Consider the following 23,312-nt stretch of genomic DNA (forward strand, 5'->3'; position numbering starts at 1 on the left):
ATTTTGGGTGAATTAACTAAGAAATGTTTCCTTAGAAGCAAATCAGCATTTTAGAATGATTTCTGAAGGATCATGTCACACTGAAGACTGGAAATTCAGCTTTGCATCACAGGAATAAATTACACTTTAAAATGTTTTTAAATAGTTATAATTGTATATTTATTTTACAATATTACTATTTTTACTGTATTTTTGGTCAAATAAATGCAGCATTTGTGAGCATAAGAAACTTATTTCAAATACATTTAAAAAAATCATACCGAGCCCAAACTTTTACATTTACATTTATTCATTTAGCAGACGCTTTTATCCAAAGCGACTTACAAATGAGAACAATAGAAGCAGTTAAACTAACAGCAGGACAACAATATGCAAGTGCTATGACCCTTCTCAGTTTAATCTAATGAAGTACGTTCATTTTTTTTTTTTTTTTTTTTTTTTTTTAAATAATAGAATAGAATAGAAGAAAAAGTGTTAGTATTACTGGATCAACTTTTGAACGTTAGTGTTTCTAGAAACAGGAATATCAGCTAAATCAGGCCAACGCCTTAACATGACAAATTATATGACAACATTCTGACAGTTAAACTTAAAATTATTGCGCATGTAAACAGTCACTGAAAATGTATGGCATTAATTGCAGAATTAACAATAAATAAATTATTATAATTGTGTCCAAATACAGGTCTAATAAAAATCCTGCCCTTTTCCGGTTATAAAATTGTAATCGTACCAAAATAATAATGACACCAAATCTTTACTGAATCAAACCGTAATCAGTGTTAAGAACCTGAGTAGGCCTTTCTGACGAGATGTTGCACCAAATACGCTTAAAATATAAGAACTCATTGGCAGTAAATAATCCACATCATGTATATGTGCAGGGGAAATTGTGCTTTAGTAAGTTACGGTCAAACTGACCAAATCCACATTTACGGATATCTTATCATCTGGTGTCAATCACTCCTAAAGACATTTATGCTGTAATTCACTCGCTAGACTTTCTAAAGCAGGTGTGTGTGTATGGTGGCTATTCACAAAGGAAGTGTGAGTGCCACGTTCTTGTCGCCTGGCAACAGCGATGGCTCTGAATATATAGGACACGATACAGAAGAAAATGGACAGGGGGGGGGTCATCTTTAGTGGCTGGGTTTTACAAAATGAAGTTGGTCTGATTGTTTGAAAAGGTCAGTTTTTATCGTCTATTATAACAAACACAAACCTGCGGGAGGTTTAGTCTGTCCCCCGGGGACGAGCGGCCCGTTGCTGAAATTGGTCAAACTTTCCCGCCTGCTTCCCGGCTTGAAGTTGCCGTAGTAACGGTTTACCAGGACTTGCCTCAAAGCTTCACTCTGAAAACAGGGAAGGGGCGGAGTAATGGGAGGGGCATTATGACAGATGACATCATCAAAAGGTGAATGTGAAAATAAATAAATAATGAAAAGAAAAGAAAAAAAAAACACATGGTTGTTGTTGTTTTTTACAGATTTTTGTTAATGGAAAAATACACACATCTGTCCACAGGTGGTCAATGTAAAACAAAGAATTTGTGGTAACACAAAATGGTTAAAGAAATCATAGGGGAAAAAAGTGTGCACATCCAACCCAAACCAAGCACATGAGAAGTAAAAACCGTATATCACATTTTGATATCTAGGTCTTCATCAAAAATCCTGATGAAGATCTAGGAGTCAAAATACTGCAGATGTCCAGTAATATTAATATCAGTCTTCCAACACTTAACTTGAAGCCTGTATATACCATTCAAAAGTGTGGGATCAGCAGTAAATATTTAATTATATTATAAAATTAAATTGTAAATATTGTAATATTGTATTATATATATATATAAAAAAATTTTTTTTTTTTTTTTTTTGAAATTTCAAATTTCTTTTTAACTCTGCAAAGACACCTAAAAAACATGTATATTTTTCCACAAAACAATTAAGCAGCACAACTGTTTTCAGCATTGATAATAATCAGAAGTGTTACTTGAGCAGCAAATTCACGTTTTCCATCACAGGAATAAATTACATTTGAAAGTACATTCAAACAGAAAACAGCTATTTCATATTTTAAATCTGTATTTTTTAAAATATTTTTTTTATATCAAATACATGCATAAGAGACTACTTTCAAAACATTTTAAAGTTTTTACTGACCGCAAACTTTTGAACGGTATTGTATAACAAATGCAAAATTACTTATACACTTTGCAATGGATTACACTGCTTCATTATGATAGCAATTAATATTCATGTAACACCTTTAAAGACCATAAGCCATAATAAAACACTTGACATCGGCTGTGATCATATGACATAATGCAAAGGTGTAACCATGAATAGGCTAAGGAGTAAGTTTTATAACTGTGTCTAAAGGTGTATTATATAATACATTTCATAACGAAAATCTCAATAATGTGTTACATAAACAGGCTTCTATTAAAGTGTTATCTAATTGGTTTTGTTTGTGGGATGCCTCAATCCCCATCGCGTCCCGTTACGTTTGATTAGTACAGTCAGAAAGAGGTCAGAAAGGGAGACAGAATCTGATAACACCAGATCCCTTTTCTTAGTCGCATCTGACCTCATAATACCCGAGACCTCGGATACAAGACACCGCACCAATTAAGACTAATCCTAATTCAGTGATTACACAGATAACCGTAACCCGACAGCTCGCTCGAAACACCCCGAATCAGAGTGGGTGGAAACACACACACACACACAAACATCAAGATGTTTATCACCTATAAACACATCCATAACCACCTTCAAACCTATAGAGCAAACATTCATCCCGGTTTTTTAGGTGAAACCTCCACCCATTTGGAGCAGACAGTAGGGTGTGAAGGGAAAGATAGTGAACGGGCGGCTCAAGCGGTGGCCAGGGTGTGCGTCACGTGCCCCGTTTCTTTACCTACCCTTCTCTGATCCTCCAGTTGCTTCTGGGGCTGGTTTGGATCAAACTCCTGAGTGATGCGAGTTAGCAGAAAGCAAAAAGGAGGGAAGAAAAATGAGAAGCATAAAAAAAGAAGGGGGTCAAGACTGAGAACATTAGTCACTACTTCGACATGCAAGAAAAGTGGGGCAGATTACATCATGCAGTTAAATAAGAGGCATGGTATGTGTGTGTGTGTGTGTGTGTGTGTCTACTTAATATAGTTAAGTAGGTACACACAAATATAGTTAAATGACCAAAACCTGACAATATCTCCAAAAACATCCCATTAGGGACGTCCTCATTTGTAAATCTGGTATAAAATAAAGTAATTAAAGGTTTTTTAAAAATGCAGAAAGTTGTGTGTGATTGGTAGGTTTAGGGGTAGGGTTAGTGTAAGGGGATAAAATATACAGTTTGTGCAATATAAAAACCATTATGTCTATGGAATGTCCCCATTTAGATAGCTAAGTAAACGTGTGTGTGTGTGTGTGTGTGTGTGTGTGTGTGTGTGTGTGTGTATAGACAGGCGCTGGGGAACATCATGCAGAGCAAAGTAACACAATCAAGCTTTAGTTCATCCATAAAATCTTTAAAAAAAATGTCCCTGAAAGGAAGTAGGAATGGGGTAGAACAGGATAACTAAAAACATAATACATTTCATAATGTTTGTTTTTAAATTCCCTGTTCTTTAATGAATAAAGCTCAACAGGATGTTTGCTGCTAACCTATTCTACAGGCCATCTGTTTTATGTCGGACTATAGTTCTGCTTCTACGACAGCAATAGCGGGAATGAAACCATGTTGATTACATAAGCACCACACAGGGCGCCAAAGCTAGAAACGCAAGCCACGAGTGAGAGGAAAGAGAGAGGAAAGAGAGAGAAAAAAAGTATTTTTCTTTTTTTTTTTTTATCCAGATTACATAATGGAGCCTGTGTACTATTGACACAAACTGCGGCTCATGCCCCCAGCTGCCCTGCTAAAGCACTTGGTTTGCTTTTTGACCCTCTTTCTCCCTGTCTGTCATATACTCAGACATATGCAGGTGCGTGTAAAATGTTGGCTGTGTGCAACAATGACCACCCACTTTTTAGCACCCTTGGTTTCACAAAGGTTTTTTCGTCATTCAGTTTCTCCACAGGCATTTAAAAAGAAATAATAATAATGACGTATGACGCGTGGAACGAGCTGTTGCGGTTGAATGAAGTGTCATTCTAAAATTCTCTTTCCACCCATCGTCTGTGGAGTGGAGCAGGACAACGTCCCACCAGTCCTTGTTCCAGACTCTTGTTTTGGGATCGGGAAGGGGCGTTTTTACTGATTAATAAATATAAGCAGCACGGCACAACGGTTCATGTGCTCGTCGTCTTCAGATTAGGACCCGCAATACTGTAGATTAATATTGGGTCAGTTCTTTACAACAAAGAAAAGCAGCAATGCAGGAGAATAGTATGTGAAAACAGCGGGAGACTCTCTATATTCGTGTAGAGTCAAATTAATGTCAAAAAATCAATTCCGATTTTGACATAATGAGTTCGTAATGAATTCATTCCGACTGAAACAAAAGGTGTCCATGTAAACGTAGCTTGTGTCTGTTTGCGTTGGTCGACTCTCATTTTCGCCAATTGAACATATTGAATCTGCGTTTGTCAGTTCGTGGAATGTCTAAGAAAGTGGCGTACTGTAATCTAGCGGTGTCTGTTGGTGCAGTGTGAATAATGATTACTATTAAAATAATACTATTTTTTTATGAATAATACCATTGTTGATGTAATAATAACAATAATTGTATTAACGGTTTGATAACATGATTCGCAATGCTTCATGGGAGTTGAAGGTCAATATGGTCAGTTGAGCAAAACATTTAAGAAAATCAGAAGTACAGTAAAATGTGAAAGTATTGACTTGCAGTCATTCATAAGATATATAATAATGATAATAATTTATACTGATTGGAGGATCCATAGAGGATCCTTCTTCAGAATATTTACAATCAAGTATTCGTTTAGTAAACACTTTTTTTAATTGAAAATTAAATTAAAGCACATATCATCGCTTTATCTCAGAGCTCATGGTACGCTTGTCTTGAAAAGTTCATGTGTTATCAGATCATTTCTCAATGGAGAAAATGAATGGGATTTTGACGTCCAAAACCCAAATGTTTCTCTCTAATCAGCAAGACCAAAAAGAGGTCAGCTTATCTCCAGACTGGGGGGAAAATATGTTGTGTGTGACAGCGTGGGTCTTTGTTTTCCCATTTGCATGGGCAGAGATGACTCAAAGAGGAGAGAGAGAGAGAGAGAGAGAGAGAGAGAGAGAGAGAGAGAGAGAGAAAGAGGCTATTGCAATGTAATGAGGCAAGGACATGGTATGAGACGATCAACTACTGTCTGCAACAACCCATTTTCCCACACCCCGGACCAAGGGTGACGGGGGGGGGGTGAATAGAGAGAGAGAGGCTATTGCAATGCAATGAGGCAAGGACATGGTATGAGACGTTCAACTACTGTCTGCAACAACCCATATTCAGGGGGCGAATATGTGTTGGACACACCTCTGCTAGGACCTCTGGTTCTGGTGGGGGTGCAAGCTAATGGAGATAAAAAGTCATGAGTTAGTTAATGCATATTAGCCTCTGGCATTGATAGAACGTGTAAACGCCTTTGCCAAGCTAAAAAGTCATCAACACGGCGTGCATCAGATTCAACCAGCCGGAGAGAATTCACTTTTCTACAATAAGCGTCTGCAGTTTGCGAAGGCTGCACATTCATCTATGCCAGCGCAGGGTTGCTTGACCTCGGCTGGTCAGCCTACGTGCCGGATTCTTATCAAAGGGGGTCATCTCAGCGGGAAGACTGAATTTGCACGAGCTAAATGTGCACAAAAAAAACATTTTAACCGATAAAAGGCTTAAAAAGTTCAAGGTATCCAGACTGAATCTAATGCAGTTATGTAATGCGTTCTCAAGGCGTGACTTGGCAGAAATGAAAACATTACTCTGTTAAGTGTTACCAAGTTGGGAGTGGGGGGGAGATGTGTGTGTGTGTGTGTGTGTGTGTGTGTATGTGTGTGTGTGTGTGGCTGATTTTCAAAACGGTATGTGCAACTTGTTTGGTCCTGTTACAACATTTAATCCACCTGGATTTGTGAATGTAAGTATTTCCACAATCCTTAGTGCTTTTTTTTTGCATTAGTATGACAGAAAAAAAATAATAAAATCAACAGTTAAAGTCGTGCAGGAGCAGAAAGGAATGAGCAAATCAGGCAACATGCACGGCATGCAAACAGTTTTTTGTTTGACACTTCAGAGACAAACGGAGACTACGGTGAGCACCAGACAATCCGCAACAAATAATCATTCCGATAACACACGAAATGTCGTTTGCTTTCATAAAAATGTGTTTGATCTAAATGGATGCAAATAGGAAATTGTGAGCACGTTAACAAAAAGGGAAAGAGGGGGGTTCTAAATTAGCACCAACTGTGACGCACGCGCATGTTTGTGTGAGTAATACTGCAACCAGTAAGGAATCTCCCTTTCTGCGACATCATTTTTCAGCTGGAAAATAATGCTGCTGCAAAACACAAGGTGTGAATGCGAAATGTCCCACTCTAGCCACCATAAAAGCACGCTTTCATCACATGCTATAAAAACACTTTCTTGTGAATTTCCCCACAAGAAATCAATACAGCACATCCATCCATTTGCACATCCTTTCATCCATCCGGTAATAAAATCTAATTGGATTTGACGCAGACTTTTGAAAGAGAATTTCACTACTTTTTAGTGCAAGTCACAAGTTTGTGTGTCACAAGTGTGGGTACGAGACAGCTCGCACATTCTGATGTCACAGCTTTATTATTTGCGGTGCATGTCAATGGCGAGAAGCTTCGCGGGCTCGTTTCAAACACCACCGGTATGCGGATGGGTTTGCAGACACACTTTGAAACCTGACTGTCGTGACATGATCTCAACATCTTGAATGTGTGATATCAAAGCTTTGGCCTAAAGACTGAAGACATCTGGCTTGGTGACCTAATTTAGGCATTTCAATCTAAACGGAAACTAAACTGTGGCTGTTTCAGAAGAACAGAAGGGTGATGAGGGGTTCAGGATGTTGTATGCCCACCCCTCGTGCCCACCGGATGGTCTATGGCACTGCCCGTGTCTCTTGGTAAACAGCCCGTCTCACTTTTATTGGCAATTACTGCAGAAGGTCACACATCAGTAAAGAGCCTGGATTCCAGGAAAAAAACGAGGAAAAAAAAAAGAAAGAAGGGCAGGTCTTATGTAACCTCTGGTTGAGAGCTGGCGGGAGTCCAGGAATCGTGCTGCACAAAGGAGAGGAAACTGGGACAGCGGCGCGCGCGAGGGGACGGATGTGTCCACAGCTCCCCCTGATGGACGGATGGAGGAGTGCAGAGGAGGAGCCACAGACTACAGGACACATGAGGACAACAGACACCGACCGACGCACACACTACTGGAACTTACTGATTCTACTGAATGAGAGAGAGAGAGAGAGAGAGAGAGAGAGAGAGAGAGAGAGAGAGATTTATGGATGACCAGTCCTTCATAGTCCAGGTGAAGGACACACACACACAGTTTTCTCCATGTACGTTACATAAGCTTCCCTGCTCAGCTGCACAGCCGCATCATCAACCTAAAGCATATTATCCTCCCCAGCCCTCTTACTACTCTCACACACACACGCACACACTCTCTCTCTCTCTCTCACACACGCACTCATATACCCACACACATACAAGCACACACACACACACACACACCCACACGCACGCACAGCCGTGCCGTATCACAGAGCCTTACACACTGTGATGGGAGGCACGTTTTCTTATGTAAGATAAAGATGAAGAGAGAGAGGAGTTGTATGTTATGTGAGTACAGGCCAAGGATGGTCTGTCAATACATGTGCAGGGAACACGTGTGTAAGACGTGTGAATGAGGGCTCAGACTCACACAACAGGTGTTTCCACAGACAATTGAGATTGTACCCTTGTGTGTGTGTGTGTGTGCGTGTGTGTGTGTGTGTGTGTGTGTGTGTGTGTGTGTGTGTGTGTGTGTATTTTGTTTTTTACATTATACATAAAAAATTATCCAACATTTTTTTTTTTAAGTTGACCAATCTAGATTTCTGAATGAACACTACCATTCAAAAGTTTGGGGTCAGTAATATTTTTAAATAACTTTTTTTCAATTTGAATATAATGTCATTTATTCCTCTGATAATAAAAAGCTGAATTATAACTTAACTCTTCAGTGTCACATGATCCACCAGAAATCATTCTAATATACTGATTTGATGCTCAAGAAACATTTCTTCTTATTATAATCAATGTTGAAAACAGTTGTGCTGCTTTGATGTATTTTGATGTAAACCATGATTGTTTTCAGGATCCTTTAAATAGAAAGTTTAAAAGAACAACATTTATAAAGTTACAAAAGATTGAAATAGAACTTTTGATTAATGTTTCAATGCTGAATAAAAGTATAAATAAATAAATAAAAATCATCTAACTAACCCCAAAAGTTTGAATGGTAGGATATACATATATAAAGATGAACATATATTTACAATACTGTAACTGTGATAAATATTATTTTCTTTGGCATTCAGCATGACCCGACAAATGCTGTCAATAACTTGTATCAAAAACTATAACTTTCCTAACTATAACTTTCCTATATGCCCTAGTCAGCAGCACTTCAGCCTTATCTTTTAGTAAGAACGTATAGAGAAAAAACACAGATTGCAGTTTTAAATATCTCAAGATTTCTAAAATACAAAAACACCCATAAACACCCTTTACTGACTTTCTTTACGTCTCCTGCTATACGATTAATAAAGGGGCTCTTATATAGTTATGAGACTCAAACATATACACATTATAATAATGCCATGAGTGGTGTTCTTTTTCTTGTTCACCCATTCCACACAACAGCACGAATGTTCAAGAACATTCACACACGCCTTCCTGTTATGAGGAGACTGGGTCGCATTTCATCCCTGAAACTGATAGGAGAGCAGTGACTATAAATACAGTAGAAACTCCTGACTTCAACTCAAACATGCAGATGCTCACTTTAAAATCGTATTTAAAGATACATTCCCACCGCTCAGATAAAAAGAGGTCAATGGAAAGCAACCGCAAAGACCGGTGTTATGCATAAACTATACTTACTGTAAGGAATTTGAGATTAACGTTTGAAAATCTCCCACTGATTTTGACATTGTTAGAATATTCACCTTTGCATACTGGATTATGATTGGTTTGCTTTCTTGCATTTATTTGCATACTAAATTTGGATTGATAACAAGGTTGAGAAACATTAACCGCAACATGCTAATGTATATCTAATTATGTCTGTTCAATAATAAGAATTTCAGATGGATGGATCCAATTCAGAAATCCAATTTTCAGTATTGCGGCTTCAATTCTAACCCTTAAAAAAGCATTTACGCATATATGAACGGTAGTGATCCATTTGCACTTTCTACAATGTGGTGTGTAAATGCCACGCTGTTTATTATTCATGCGTTTATTTTTGAGATCAGTTGACCGAAAATATGTGGCTGCAAAGCATGTCATTTATTCAGAACCAAAGCATTAAACCTAAACTTAACTCAAACTTACAATGCAAGCACTTACTATTTACTTCTAGAAATGCAAATATAATTAGAAAACAATTTACACTTGATTCTATTTAGCTTCCAAACCTCAAAAAAAAAAAAATATATATATATATATATTTATAAATGTTGAAGTTGCATTTATATGGTCAGTCAGATCAAGAAATCAGGCACTAATATAGAAAATCAGCTTCATGAGCCATAATTTCACCACTTACCTGGTTTGGCTACATTTTAGTTTCACTAGTTCATTAGTTTAATGTGTTTTTGGCCGGATTAAAACCAGTAAATGTGTTATTATAGCAAGATCTCGGACACCGCAATGACTTGTGAGCTTAAGGTGTACAACACAGTGGTGATAAAAATGACATAGAGACGTCCCTGTTAACCAGCTCCTATTGTTGTGTCTCAGCAGTGAATGTAACAGGAACGTAAACTTGAATTAACGCTACACAGAGGAAGCGTGAACAAAAGTGGTGGTCTGATACACTCACACACAGTTTCACCAGCACACTATCTAAAACGAGGCCAGTGGTAAAGACATGCACACAAACACACACTGAAACTATCAGGTGAGGTTAACTGCACGCAACCTCAACACACGGACAGACTACAAAACGGCCGTATTGTGGTGAAGTCACGTTGACAAACACCAGCAAAAAAAAAAGCTGAAAGGAAAAGAGAACAAGCACTAAGTAGGACGACTACACCGGCGCGTGAGCGGGAAGCCCAACTAAACATAGCAAATAATAAACCCAAAAATAAAACAATAAAACAAACAACCTCAGCCACATCCAGCTCATCATCAAAGGCAATTAGCTGGAAGAGAAGAGCATACAGCAGAGTTAGTAGGAAGGAATCAGAGAACGCTCAGAGGACAGTGTTCGTTAGTGACATAACAAGATTATTGTGATTGTTATTTATTAGCATTAGCCTTGAAAGCATTAGTTGCTAATTACAAAAACGTACAGTATGATGTAAACTTGACCAAATCTTGCCATTTACGGTTAAAGACCGCATGAATTCACTTGCTTGTGAGTGCAGTGCTTTTTTCTTTGGCATAAAAATTAAAAACCCAAATAAAATAAAATAAAATAAAATAAAATAAAATAAAATAAAATAAAATAAAATAAAATTAAATTAAATAAAATTAAATAAAATTAAATAAAATTAAATAAAATTAAATAAAATTAAATAATAATGCAGCAAACGTTTTAAAATATCTTGAAAAAATACTTTTCAAACTGTTTAACTTTAAATTCTTACTGTTGGTTAATGGCTAACCAGTTAATTATGAGCATCCCTAGTCCAGAAATGAAATTAAAACCATAAAACTCTCATGGGGTCTTTAAAGCAGATGTTTGATTTAGCCAAAATTACCATTATAATAAAATATGTTCAAATATGGTAGTGAGGTTAATTGGGTGTTAATTAATTTAGTGTTAGCAAAATACTAGAAATGGACAGAGCTTTTCATATTTGGATGAAACCCACATTAGTCAAATCAGCATGTTTTATAAAGTGTTAGAAGAACATGAACAGATGCATGTGTGTGTTTGTGTGCGATTATATATATATAAGTATATAGGTTAGAAAAAACAGCATGTCAGATGTGTAACATCTCCTTTGAACTTGATTTTTAGCAGTACTGTGGGAAGACCTGAGAGGCCTGTTTGGGGATTTGTATGGGTAATATGGACAAATATACAGGAGCACACGCCAAGGGATTCTTGGAATAGTTCTGTAGAAGAAGGTTTGTGTAAGTGAAAGGATAATTTTTTTAATGCAACTACAGTGTGTGTGTGTTACCTTATCCCCATAGCCACGATCTTTAGTCATCATTTCTCGAAGCGTCTGCAGAACTTTTATACACAAACGCTCCTCGTTTTCCTCTAAAAGCTGTTTGGTGTGTTTTATCAGTCTGAAAGAGGAAAAACACAAAGTTTGTATTAATAATGATAACATCTTCAAGGCATGATTCAGGATCTACTGTATATGCTTTCATTGTAGGGATGCATGATATATCACCCTTTCAAAATAAAATAAAATAAAATAAAATAAAATAAAATAAAATAAAATAAAATAAAATAAAATAAAATAAAATAAAATAAAATAAAATAAAATAAAATAAAATAAAATAAAATAAAATTAGTGCTGGTAAAATATTAGAAATGGAGATCTGCTAAATATTACATTTATCACTTAGCATCTACAATAATGCATTTTATTTTAATATTGGCCTTAAAATGAAAATTATAAAAAATAAAATGAAATATGCAATATTCTTTAAACTGCTTCAGATAAAACCACCTGCTAAATGACTAAACTTCACAATGTTAACACCAACCTTAAATCAAACTAAACTTTGACTTGAACTGAGGAGAAAAAAAATCAAGTGAAACCAAATTGATCTGAGCTGTTGATAGACTGCCATTTTGCTCCAGCAGACATTACATTGTAATGTAACTCCATTCCACGAATCAGATAATCCTACAGCTCAGGATTACTCCGACAGGAGCACAAACACACAGGTAATCCCATTTGTAGCTCTCGCAGAAAGAGGAGCATCTCACAGCACGAGGACACACACTGGCGACAGGTGAAGGACAGTAAGCACTGCATAATGCGGCCCATGTGTGGAAGAAACAATGATTTATTTCTCATACGCAGAGCCATGAGGTCTAATTATAGGACTATGAATGCACTAGCTCTAATATAACTTGTTTTTGCCCAATTTAGAGAAGAAAATCACACGATTTTATGTGCGCAACTTTTATGCTCAACAAGTAATTTATACCTGTGATGGCAAAGCTGAATATTCAGTCACCATTACTCCAGTCTTCACTGTCTCCACTGGTAAATGTCACCAATAAAATACACATATTTCATTCAAAACTTAAGGTATTGATAGTTTTTAATAGTAACAAGGTATTAATAATTTGACTTCTATTCAGTATTTGTGTGTGCTATGTATTGTGTATGGTCATTAGAGCATTGTGATGTTATCGTCGCAAAATGCTAAGGTCAATCTTGATAGGTCCGTGTAACTGAATTATATTTGTGATTCCAACATCATGAAACAAAATATTGGGGGAAAAGGTGTTTCAAATCATCCTTCCTGTATGTTTTATGTCAGCCAATTAACCTGATTCACAGATATCACTGGCTCATTACATAAAATGGCAGTTTTTTATGGTTTAATGGGAAAAGGAAACGCACTTGGAGATGAAGCCTCCGCTCTCGCACTTCCGCCGGGCATCAGTGTTCTCAGGGAAGAGCAGCTCGGGACGGTGAAGTACATCCACCAACACCGAGAGCTCAGCTTGAACCAGGGGCCGCAGACGATCCTCCAGAGCAGACACTATGTCCTGATAAACACAGTCACAAATTCAATTATTTTAATCATGTGCAACTAAAGCCCTTCACAGTGACAGTATAATATTATACAGTGGATCACAGGGTGTGTAAAGGCACGTTCACACCAAGGATGATAAAGGTAACTATATTAGCCTCCAAACCAGCTGACGATATTGTTCTATTTATTAAAAGCGCGCTCTGCAGTTTTGTCATCTACCGCTTTAAGGGCGTGATCCCTTTAAAGCAGGATGGATTCTGATTGGCTGTCAATGTGTTTATCATGCATCATCAGCTGAAAAAATAATTCTGAAAGTGATTCCAAAGATATGGTTCCTCTGTTCTGTTATCGTTACAGATGTGGTGTAGACTCTGCTGTTATTTTACATTTAGAACTATTTTTAGAACTATATCTTTATGGCTATCATCTTTGGTGTGAAATGGTGTTAAGTGACACTTGCTAAGCACCAAATGGGAATAAAAACTGACGTTGATAAGTACATAAAGCGTCTGATAACTTTATATTAGTAACTAAAACCTCAAAAAGTTTTTTTATGCACCATAACTTCATGTGGCAACACATATTTTTGTGCCACATATACTTTTCAGAGAGACAGAAACTGGCTTATTTCATATACACTACCATTTAAAAGTTTGAAAAATATTTTTGAACGAAAAAAACTTGCTCATCAACAAGGTTGCATTTATTTGATCAAAAATATGTTTAAATGCAGTAATATTGTGAAATTGATTTCTATTTTCATATTTATTCCTGTGATAGCAAAAAAAACTCCTGTCAGGATTTACTAAAGACACGCAGTGAAAAATGAGCGCTGAAAAGGCGTGGACAGGGTTATTTTAGCCTTGACCTTATTGCATATGCATTTGTAGTAGTTTCCCTTTCATGTCTTGTATATCTTCTTGTATGGCACTAACAGGTGTGGAAAAAATAATGTGGGACTCAGGCCACACATATTCGGAGCACCGAGGCTGAATCCAGCAGCCCTGAGGCACACAGCACAGACGTGAGCTGTGCAAACGTGTCTGAATACTCGCCAACTCACTCCGCAGCTGCACAGGGGTGGAGACAGACGTGATGAAGCCATGGTTTACCGCAACTCGCTCACACACCCCCGCCCCCCTCCCCCGGCTGGATGACACCCTTCCACTGACCTCTATCCCCTTCATCAGTCTTCTGAGAGGAGTATGAAAGCAGTATTTTAAAACAAGAGGAAACCACAACACAACCTTTCTGATGACAAAGTGTCTTTCTTTGGTATTTCAACACTCACACATATGTTGCACCTTTTAAAGAAAACAACTGTTCTTCCTCTGTTAAACACGACAGCAAGGACTTCTTGATACCACTGGAAACTTATCAGCAAGTTGCTATATATATACTGTATATATATATATATATATATATATATATATATATGTGCTAAAATGGGTCATTATCATGAGGATGTTGTTTTTGGCCTTTCCTTACCCATGCACTTTCCAAATTACTGCTGTATTATCAAATATGCACATTTTGAAATCATTATGTTTAATTACTTTTTTATGTAATTTATTTCCAAAAATAATTGGAAATAAAAGCTAGCATTTTCGTATACATTTCAGAATTTTAGTTATTACGATACAGAATTGTAGTACAATAAAACTACTCCATAAATACAAAAAAGTTATTCAGTAATAACTGAAATTCTAATTAAAAAGTGGATATACAAACATAAATAATATAAAATATCTTTCTAAGTAGTACCTAGTTATGACCTTAAGCACAAAGCAGCATAAAATTGCACATACATTTTCAAATCAAGTTTTTTTTTATCAACTGTCAACCCTGTTTCTGACAAGATTGTTCATTTCTGAAGGTATGCTTTTTTAAAACGTATTTATCTATTGCTTCGCAATTCAATTTATTTTCATACTATTTGTCTCATAGAAATGTTTACATTCTTACAGAAATGATCTTATCAAACTGGACAAGGCACTTGTTGTTGTTATATGTGTATGTGCTGAGATCTTGAATCAGTGCCAAAAACCAACCATCATCACAACCAGACTAAATTTCCCAGGACCCACACCTCATCCTGACTCAACTTCCCCATAACAATGCACGTGAATTCCTGGAATGAGTTTCCCGTTTCCCCACCTCTTCAAATTCCATTTTGCAATGCATCTGGAATATAATAGGTGAGGTAGTTGTATGCCTGATTGATCAACCAAGTGTATGACCAAACAATGATTTGCAACAATGATGCTATTTTTAAGTTTGTCTCAATGAAAGCAATTTTGACGCAATATTTAATACAAAAATATTACGCCAACTTCCTCATTGGCTGAGATCCCGCCCTCACCTGCAGCCTCTCGATGATGTTCCTGTAATCTTTGGAAGTCGTGAGCGTCGAGTCCCTTCTGGATGCGTTGCGAGCGGACATCCTCCAATTGAGGATGGTCTTCTGCACCACATTGTTGGACTTCACAAACAGGTTGTTCACCTGGCTGTCCAAATCCACCGGGATAGCGATCGCTCTGCTCTTGGCTAAATGAGACGGTTGAAAATACGACTATTAAATGCACACTTCATGATAAAATCATTTCCTTAATGGGCAGTCACACTACACCTTTTGTTCCATTGACTACCATTCATACGCATACGAATGCTAAAGACTGGAAACGCATTTCGGTGCATTCCAAAGTTCAAGTTTGGTGAACTCTGACTTGCGAATTCGTATCACGTAAAGACGTGTGACCAATAGGAGATCGATAAGCCATGGGTTGACCTCTTGGCTGAATAAAAGAACGCACATTTTTTCCAGTAAAGTAGAGTAGATTGTATATTTTTACTTTTTGGATTTATTATTATTTGGTTCATAAAAAAAGACGGCGCAGAGTGTGACGTCATATCACAACCGTTGCAGTGTCTGTAGAAATATTGTGTGACCGCAGCTTTACGCTTCAGTCAGGTTTTTATTTGAAACACAACAGAGGATGAATGGAAAGATGGATGGGAATGATGTTATCCTTTAAAGCTCACTCCGTGTGTAAATTTATGGAAAATTGGAATGGTCATGGTCAAATACTTACCCACATCAGACAGAACCTTAATGCAGCTCTCCACTGAGGCCTTCTGAGCAGGAACCAGCCAGTTACAGTGGTAAACTCTGAAAACCCCCTGCAGGAGCTGCACAAACACAGGCTGCCGGGTCTGGAGAAGGAGAAAGAGAAAGAAAACACAACACGAGAGGAAAGGAGAAAGGAGAAAGAGAGAGATTGTAAAATGAAATAACAAATTATTAATAATGGTGAACTTGAGAGAGGAAACTTCTCTGACGGATGTTCAGGTTTTAAAGTGAACAAAACATCTCTACAGAAACCTTTTGGTTCCTAATATGTTGAAATAAAGCAGTTAAGTGGTCCATTTATATGAATGTTCCAGGTTCAATACAAAAGCTCTATCGACAGCATTGGACAATAATTTTGACTCAAATGTCAATGGGTCAAGGCATTCTAGAGAGTTTAAAATGTTGGTTAAAGCACGTACTGTACATGAATTATTCCATAACAGATGTGTATATTTGAGCTTTATACTATAGTTAATGGACTTTTGGTTAAATGTTACCAACATAATTCCTGTGACTAGAGTTTGCTGAATGTAAACAACCCATTTCTGATAACTGGTTTCCAGAAATCCACTACCATTCAAAGAAATTAAAGGTAGGGTAGGCAATTTCAGAAAAGCTAGCAATAGCGAGCTAGCTTTTAAAACGGCGTTAAATTACCTAACGTCTCACAGCACGTAACATTACAATAATACTGAACAGAAACCGCTTACAGAGCTCTTACTTGTACTGCCTGACTGCTGCAGATTCATTTCGGCGTTGATAGTGTTGACACAAAAACACAAAACTCAGAGTCCGAGGAAGTCAAGGGTTGTCATCTTGTAATTGCGGTAACGACACGATGCGAATGCAGCATACGCTCATTGTTTTGGTTCAACAGGAACTGTAAAAAGCGGCTGCTGTTTGTTTACGGTGTTCGGTGACTGTCTGTCTACAACTCTTACAAACGCGCTGATGACGTGTGATGTCTGTGTGAGCAGGTGCGCGTAAACAGGGAGGTATGGAAATGCATGACAGGCAGGTAGAACATCCTATCATTGCATCCGGACTAAATTCAATGATTGGACGAACACTTTTTGGTCGTGAGACTTCCACAGAAGATACTTTTTTAAAAATATTTAGACAACTTCTATTATTGATTGCTATCAGGATGTGGAGAGTTTCAACCAGTATAACAAAAAGTGTTTATAAAACAATTGCCTACCCTACCTTTAATACTTTTATTCAGCAAAGATGCTTCAAACTGATCAAGTGAAAACAAAGACTCCTATTTCAAATAAATGCTGTTCTTATCATCTTTTTTTTTTTTTTTCATCAAATAATTCAAAAAAAAAAATATATATATATATAAATATATATATATATATATATATATATATATATATTAGGCAGCACAACTTTTTTCAACATTGATAATAATCAGAAATGTTACTTAAGCACCAAATCAGAAATCATATTAGAATGATTTTGAAGCATCATGTGACTGAAGACTGGAGTAATGAGGCTGAAAATTCAGCTTTGCATCACAAGAATAAAATACATTTTTAAATGTATTTAAATAGAAAACAGTCATTTTAAATTGTAATTTTTTATTAAATAAATGCAGCATTGGTGAGCAGAAAAGACTGTAAAGTAAAGAAATTTTTTATTAAAAAAAACCTCTTACCAGCCCTAAACTTTTTAACAGTAGTGTATACGGTCAAAAAAGGAGTTAAACAAATGAGACAAAAAAATCGTAAGAGGCTTAGATAGTATCATTACTGCACATGTGGGAACACTGAGGGACTGGCTTCTGTGGTCATCCTCAGCATGTTACAGATGCTATCGATAGATCTTAACTTGCATTGTACCTGGCATATTTTTAAAGACAATCTAAAAAAAAAAAAAAAAAAATGCCTATATTTGGTCATATTTCTAACATGTGATTATTGTAGATAAAGGTTAGGTTAAAAAGTTTAAAAGGTTAACAATTTATGATGCATTGACACCTCTAGTGACAGAAACTATTTACCAACACGTCTTACCACCAACACAACGGGTGAGAACGCAACACCACTCACAAGTAAAAATGTGTAAAGCTAAAAGGAAGGATGACAAGTTTACCACGCTACATTTGTGAGACTGGTACAAACACTTTCTAGACAACTAGTCTAATATGCCCGAGGGGTAAATTGTGAAAAAAAAAAGAACACATCATTGTGATCTAGTTTCCACTGAAAACAAGAGACTAACCAAAACTACGTCACCACATTCCATATGCAACCACTGTGAAGTCATTACAAAGTGGTACCTCAGTTATTTTGCCTAAAATGGAGGCCTGCCATAACAAAGAGAGATGGAAGAGATCAGAGACGGAAGCTGTTATGAAGCAACACTTCCAGGAAAGATTGAATGGGGTTTAGGGTTTAGCACATGACATGGTATTAGGAGGTACTTCCTAATTTACTACGGCAGACTAAAGTCATTATTATTATTTTTTTAACTGTCTGGATCTGGATTGGTCAAACTAACCTAAAGTTTTGATGGTAGTTTAAAGTGTAAATATAAACTAGATTTAATTTACACTATCTAAAAATATGATATCACAACTAATATTAAAAATTCATGAGAATCAACACATTTCCACCCCAGTTCTTGTTACTCGTATATACATTATTGTATTAATGTAATGTCAAAATAAATGATATATTCTGTAATTTAAAGGGACACTTCACCCATTTGCATTAAGCTTTGCATTGTTAGAAACCCAGTCATACTATTGAATGGTCGTGCAACACTCTCTCATTTTCCCCTGAGACGGGAGAAATCCGTTATTTACCTCTTACACTTCCTCCTACAATGACGCAAAAATCGTCATTTTGCGTCATTGTAGGAGGAAGTGTAAGAGGGGGGGATTTATGTTGAGACTACAAGCACTAGTTCCTCATCTTTCCCAGGGGGCGGGACCCGCTCACGCTACAGACCTATTACAGATCAGTGGGTGGGACTTTACTCTCTGAAACTGAAAGCAATATCCTCCATCTTGTTTGAAGCTAAGCTAACAGGCGCTGTGGAGACAGATGTAAAGTTATGACAATAGCGGAGGAGAGTGCTCAATATGATATAGAAGAAGAGGATTTCGGAAGTCTGATGCTTGAATCAGGTGTTTGTGGCTACCTTTACAAGCCGCATTATAGCGAAGAGCCGCCGAGGCAGAAGACCTGCCTGCCGCGGACGAGGAGCCCGGACTGACTCGAGTTAGGGTGGACTGGTGGCGCCGGTGATCTCACTATGCAACTACGAACCGCTACGAACACAGAGATCGAGTCCGTCTGTGGCAAAGATTTTCAACGATGACAATTTCTCCTGGACGAAATCTCTGAATCAGACGAGGACACGGACGTTTGTGTTGTGAACTAGTTTCCTAGTTTCGCACCGCATGTTCTGACTGAACATCCAGGTACCATGCAATAATTCACCTTTTCAAAAGAAATACAAACGAGGAGTAATGCACTAATGAGTTCGCCAACTAACTAGACATTTTGTGTGAATGTGAAATGAATTTCAAGCTCTGGTGGTAGCTAGACTTGTAGACGGAAGAGTGATTTCTCTTATAGGCAGATATGCGCTTTCTGGATTAGTGGGAGTGGCTTGCGGAGCTGTGCAATGTGGTGCATTGTGGGAGTTGTTGTCTTTCATACAAATGCGTCCTGAAGTTATTTTTTGTCTTTTCTCGGTCACAAAGGCACCAAATTCAAAATTTCTTTTACATTTCGACTACATATATGACCCACTTTAAATAAAAAACAATGTTCAAATGGGTGAAATGCCCCTTTAAATAGCATTTAAACATCATAGTAGTATTTACTGTAAAATTGAGAATAATGTAATGTCACAAAATGTCTTTATGCAAGACTATTTTAACCTGTAAACAAACAGTAAAATCAACAGTAATGACTACTTTTTAGTTACAAGCTCTTGAGGCAGAGATAATTTGTGACATCATTATATTATTCTCAATTTTACGTTAAACAAATAGAGAATTGGCTTCATCACGTTGTCTAAAACCAAGAAAGACTGCTTTGAAAATAATGGTACGGTACAATGTTATTTTTGATACAAGATACTATTACAGTTTTTATTAATATTTTGAATTAGTTTTATATTTTTATATTTTCCATTTTCATTTTTTGATTTTACAGTTTTAGAGAAATGTAGCCATTTTTATTCGTTTTTTTTTTAAATGTCTATACAGGTTTCAATTTTTTTTTATTTCAGTTATAGTTTTAGTTAAATTTGTTCATATTTTATTAACATCATTTATTTCATTTCAAATTGATTTCATTTTAGTTATATTATTAAAGTTACAAATAATATCCCTGCTCGGTTCAATACCGACAAATATAGTCATTTTATCCGTGCACATAGATGATTTCATTACTCCTGAAAAGTCAGACGTGCTACATGGAAAGACGGTCAATTTTGCTGCACTGTATTATTAATACTACCAACATGTGTTTGCAGGCAAGATCGGCCCTAGTTTCTCACGTTGCGAAATGGAGATGTGGGAAGTCTGCGTGTGCTGATGTGCAAGACCCATGAGAGAAGAGAGTTCTTGGTAAGCTCTGGTCAGTGCGTCAGTCACCAGTGGTAAGGCCGATTCTCTAGAAACCCACGAGTGTGACGAAACCGCCTGAATTTCTACAAATACTATGGGCACCGGCGGGTTAGGGCTAGATTAGAGGAGGGGCTTTACAGATACTCACATACATATGACGTGCCACCTAAGCCAGGAAGGGGTGAAGAGGGGTAAGATATTATCTGGAGGGGTTATTTTCCATTTATGAAAGATAACAGTATATTTACTTCAAAGAAATCAAACCGTTGTAGATAAGATGCAAATGGTGGTAAACCAAAATTGAACTGAAACTAGAAGCATCATATACTAAACATTTGCACATATATGAGGAGTATATACTGTTGTATTGGGGTCATTACCTGTAAACTAGTGCTCTGGTCGGAGAAAGGTGAGCTGAAAAATGTTGTCACAATACTCATTACGGTTTCAGTCACGTAGCTTTCTAACGTGGTGTCAGCATGTTTGCGGTCGCTTGTATTGTTGCAGACCTGGATGCAAAACAACCATAAGGAATAGACAGAATTATTGTGGGCTTGAGTCATTTGCTTCAGTAAGCACAGTCAGAACATACACTGATTCACTACATTTTTATGCACCAAAAAGGAGCTGCAGATGTTCAGCAATCATAAAAACAAAACGCAAATCATACCACAAATAATGAATCACTCCTACTCTACTCAAACAGACAATTAAACAGTGTAGCGGAACACTAGCTAGCAAGAGATTGGTACTTTTTGGTACTTTACACCAGAACAATTCATTGGGGTTTAAAAAAAACCCCAAAACGGCTTCCATTACCCTGCATATGTCGACCAGAAAGTTCTCAAAGAGCTTCCACATGTGGTTGCTGGTGTAGATCTCCTTCATTTCGACCTCTGTGTCCACGTAGCAGTGGTTCAGGAAGTTTATATATGCAATTTTTACCTAAGAAAGGACAAAGAGTATACACACAACTTAATTTTGTAACAAATTATATCAAAGCAAGTCACATGCTGGGGCTGCTTGACCTGGAGAGATGAGATCATTTAGGCCAGTGGTTTTAAAGCCGGGTTCCGGGGCCCACTATGGGGTCTTAGCAAACTTAGCAAACTGCAAAAGGGGCCACTGAATTACTTTAAAAGAATTTGTGGTGAGCATAAGACACACAAAAAACTTACTGATTCCAAACTTTTAAATAGGTAGTGTTAATATAAAAAAAGTACAAAAATATGTGACTTTTTTTTTTTTTTTTTTAAATCAGTGGCAATCACTAATATGTTTATGTATACATTTATGTTCATTTTAATATCACCTAGTTTGCATGTCTCTGAAAATGTATTTTATGAATTCCTTAGAAAGAAAAAAAAGAACTGTACCAAATTAAATCACGCTTTCACTTCCTGAGTAGTTTTTGGTTAATGCATTTTCTGAGAAATGACTGTCTGGTTCATATGTCCATTTTACGCCTAATAAAGGTCATTGGGACATTAACAAAAAATTCATGAGAATCAATCACATCCGTTTAATGCATTAAAAAAGAATTCATAAAAAAAAAAAATGTGTTTGTTTGTTTTATGTATTAAAATATTCTAACTGAATCGAAATGCTAAAAAAAAGGGTGTTATGTGTGTGACACAATTATATGTTTAAACTTCTTTTAACTTCTGGAATCACAACATTACTTGTGGTTGATTAACTCAATATATCTCCCAGTATGTGTTAGTAAAATAGTTTAAAAACAGCTTTTGATTACTGTGTTGAAAACTCTGCCAAACTTTGGAGCTTTTGCAGCTTATCCTGGCCAATAATCACCCACTTAAACAAGAGTCGTCCATCTGACCGACATGTAAAGCGACCGTTCATGGTTTGATTTGTTTCTATGTTCCATTTAGGGGAAGGTAAACAGATGCTACCACATTAAAATGTTGAGGAACAACATTCAAACTATGCGGCATTAAGCTGTAGACCACCAACCTCAGGGATGCAGTCTTTGTGCGTGACCACACGGACAATATCATCCAACGGCAGCAAGGAGTTGCACTTGATCTCGGTGTAGACGTTTTTGCCCTCCGTGCAGACGGCCAGCAGCTCCACCAGGTGGATGTGGTACATGAGCGGGCTGTTTTCATCCATTCGTTCACGCTCCGAACGCATCATCTGGACCAGAGTCTGAAAGGAGGCCCGGTCATTATAAAACACCAAGACATCCTCCCCAGAGTTCACCAACTGCAGAAAAAGGGAGATTTAATATTAAATCACGGGAAAAATTAGAAAAACTGAAATAATTTCATCATGTCAGCCACCCACCTCGGCCATTACAATATCCTGGCATTTCTTGATGAACTTGTTCTCTGCCTTGACGATGGTCTGCAGGAACTTCAGGTACTGCACGTGCCTGCCGTGGGACTCTATGCAGTGGACGAAGTGCTGCACGACCCGCTCGTTCATCTCACTGCACAGCTGAAAGTTGTTCATGAATATGTGCTGCATCGTGATGGCCTCCAGGATCTACAGAAGATACAATCAGATATATGCAGATTAAATAACAATTTAAAAACAAACACTGTGGCGACGTCCTGCTTGTCCAAGAACCCTAGAAAAAAGGACTTTTGAGCAAAAAGTAGTGTGTGTGGT

At 37.2% G+C, this 23,312-nt stretch overlaps 1 protein-coding gene across 5 annotated transcripts in view; it reads right to left on the reverse strand.

The window, feature by feature from the left end:
- Nucleotides 1-23,312, reverse strand: part of itpr1b (inositol 1,4,5-trisphosphate receptor, type 1b) — a 131,864-nt gene that overhangs the window by 59,173 nt on the left and 49,379 nt on the right. For 4 of the 5 annotated variants that reach the window (XM_084394709.1, XM_084394707.1, XM_084394708.1 and 1 more), the window contains exons 32-43: nucleotides 22,986-23,186; nucleotides 22,653-22,904; nucleotides 21,498-21,623; nucleotides 21,059-21,187; nucleotides 16,047-16,167; nucleotides 15,317-15,501; nucleotides 12,819-12,967; nucleotides 11,409-11,520; nucleotides 10,383-10,418; nucleotides 5,501-5,536; nucleotides 2,927-2,974; nucleotides 1,223-1,352 (exon numbers count right to left, since the gene is read on the reverse strand). In XM_084394709.1, the coding sequence (XP_084250835.1) occupies nucleotides 1,223-1,352; nucleotides 2,927-2,974; nucleotides 5,501-5,536; nucleotides 10,383-10,418; nucleotides 11,409-11,520; nucleotides 12,819-12,967; nucleotides 15,317-15,501; nucleotides 16,047-16,167; nucleotides 21,059-21,187; nucleotides 21,498-21,623; nucleotides 22,653-22,904; nucleotides 22,986-23,186 (1,525 nt within the window). The remainder of the gene's footprint in view (nucleotides 1-1,222; nucleotides 1,353-2,926; nucleotides 2,975-5,500; nucleotides 5,537-10,382; nucleotides 10,419-11,408; nucleotides 11,521-12,818; nucleotides 12,968-15,316; nucleotides 15,502-16,046; nucleotides 16,168-21,058; nucleotides 21,188-21,497; nucleotides 21,624-22,652; nucleotides 22,905-22,985; nucleotides 23,187-23,312) is intronic. The other variant, XM_084394710.1, reaches the window with a different exon arrangement.

This window comes from Rutilus rutilus, assembly GCF_951802725.1.
Source record: "Rutilus rutilus genome assembly, chromosome: 22".
In the NCBI taxonomy this organism is placed as follows: domain Eukaryota; kingdom Metazoa; phylum Chordata; class Actinopteri; order Cypriniformes; family Leuciscidae; genus Rutilus; species Rutilus rutilus.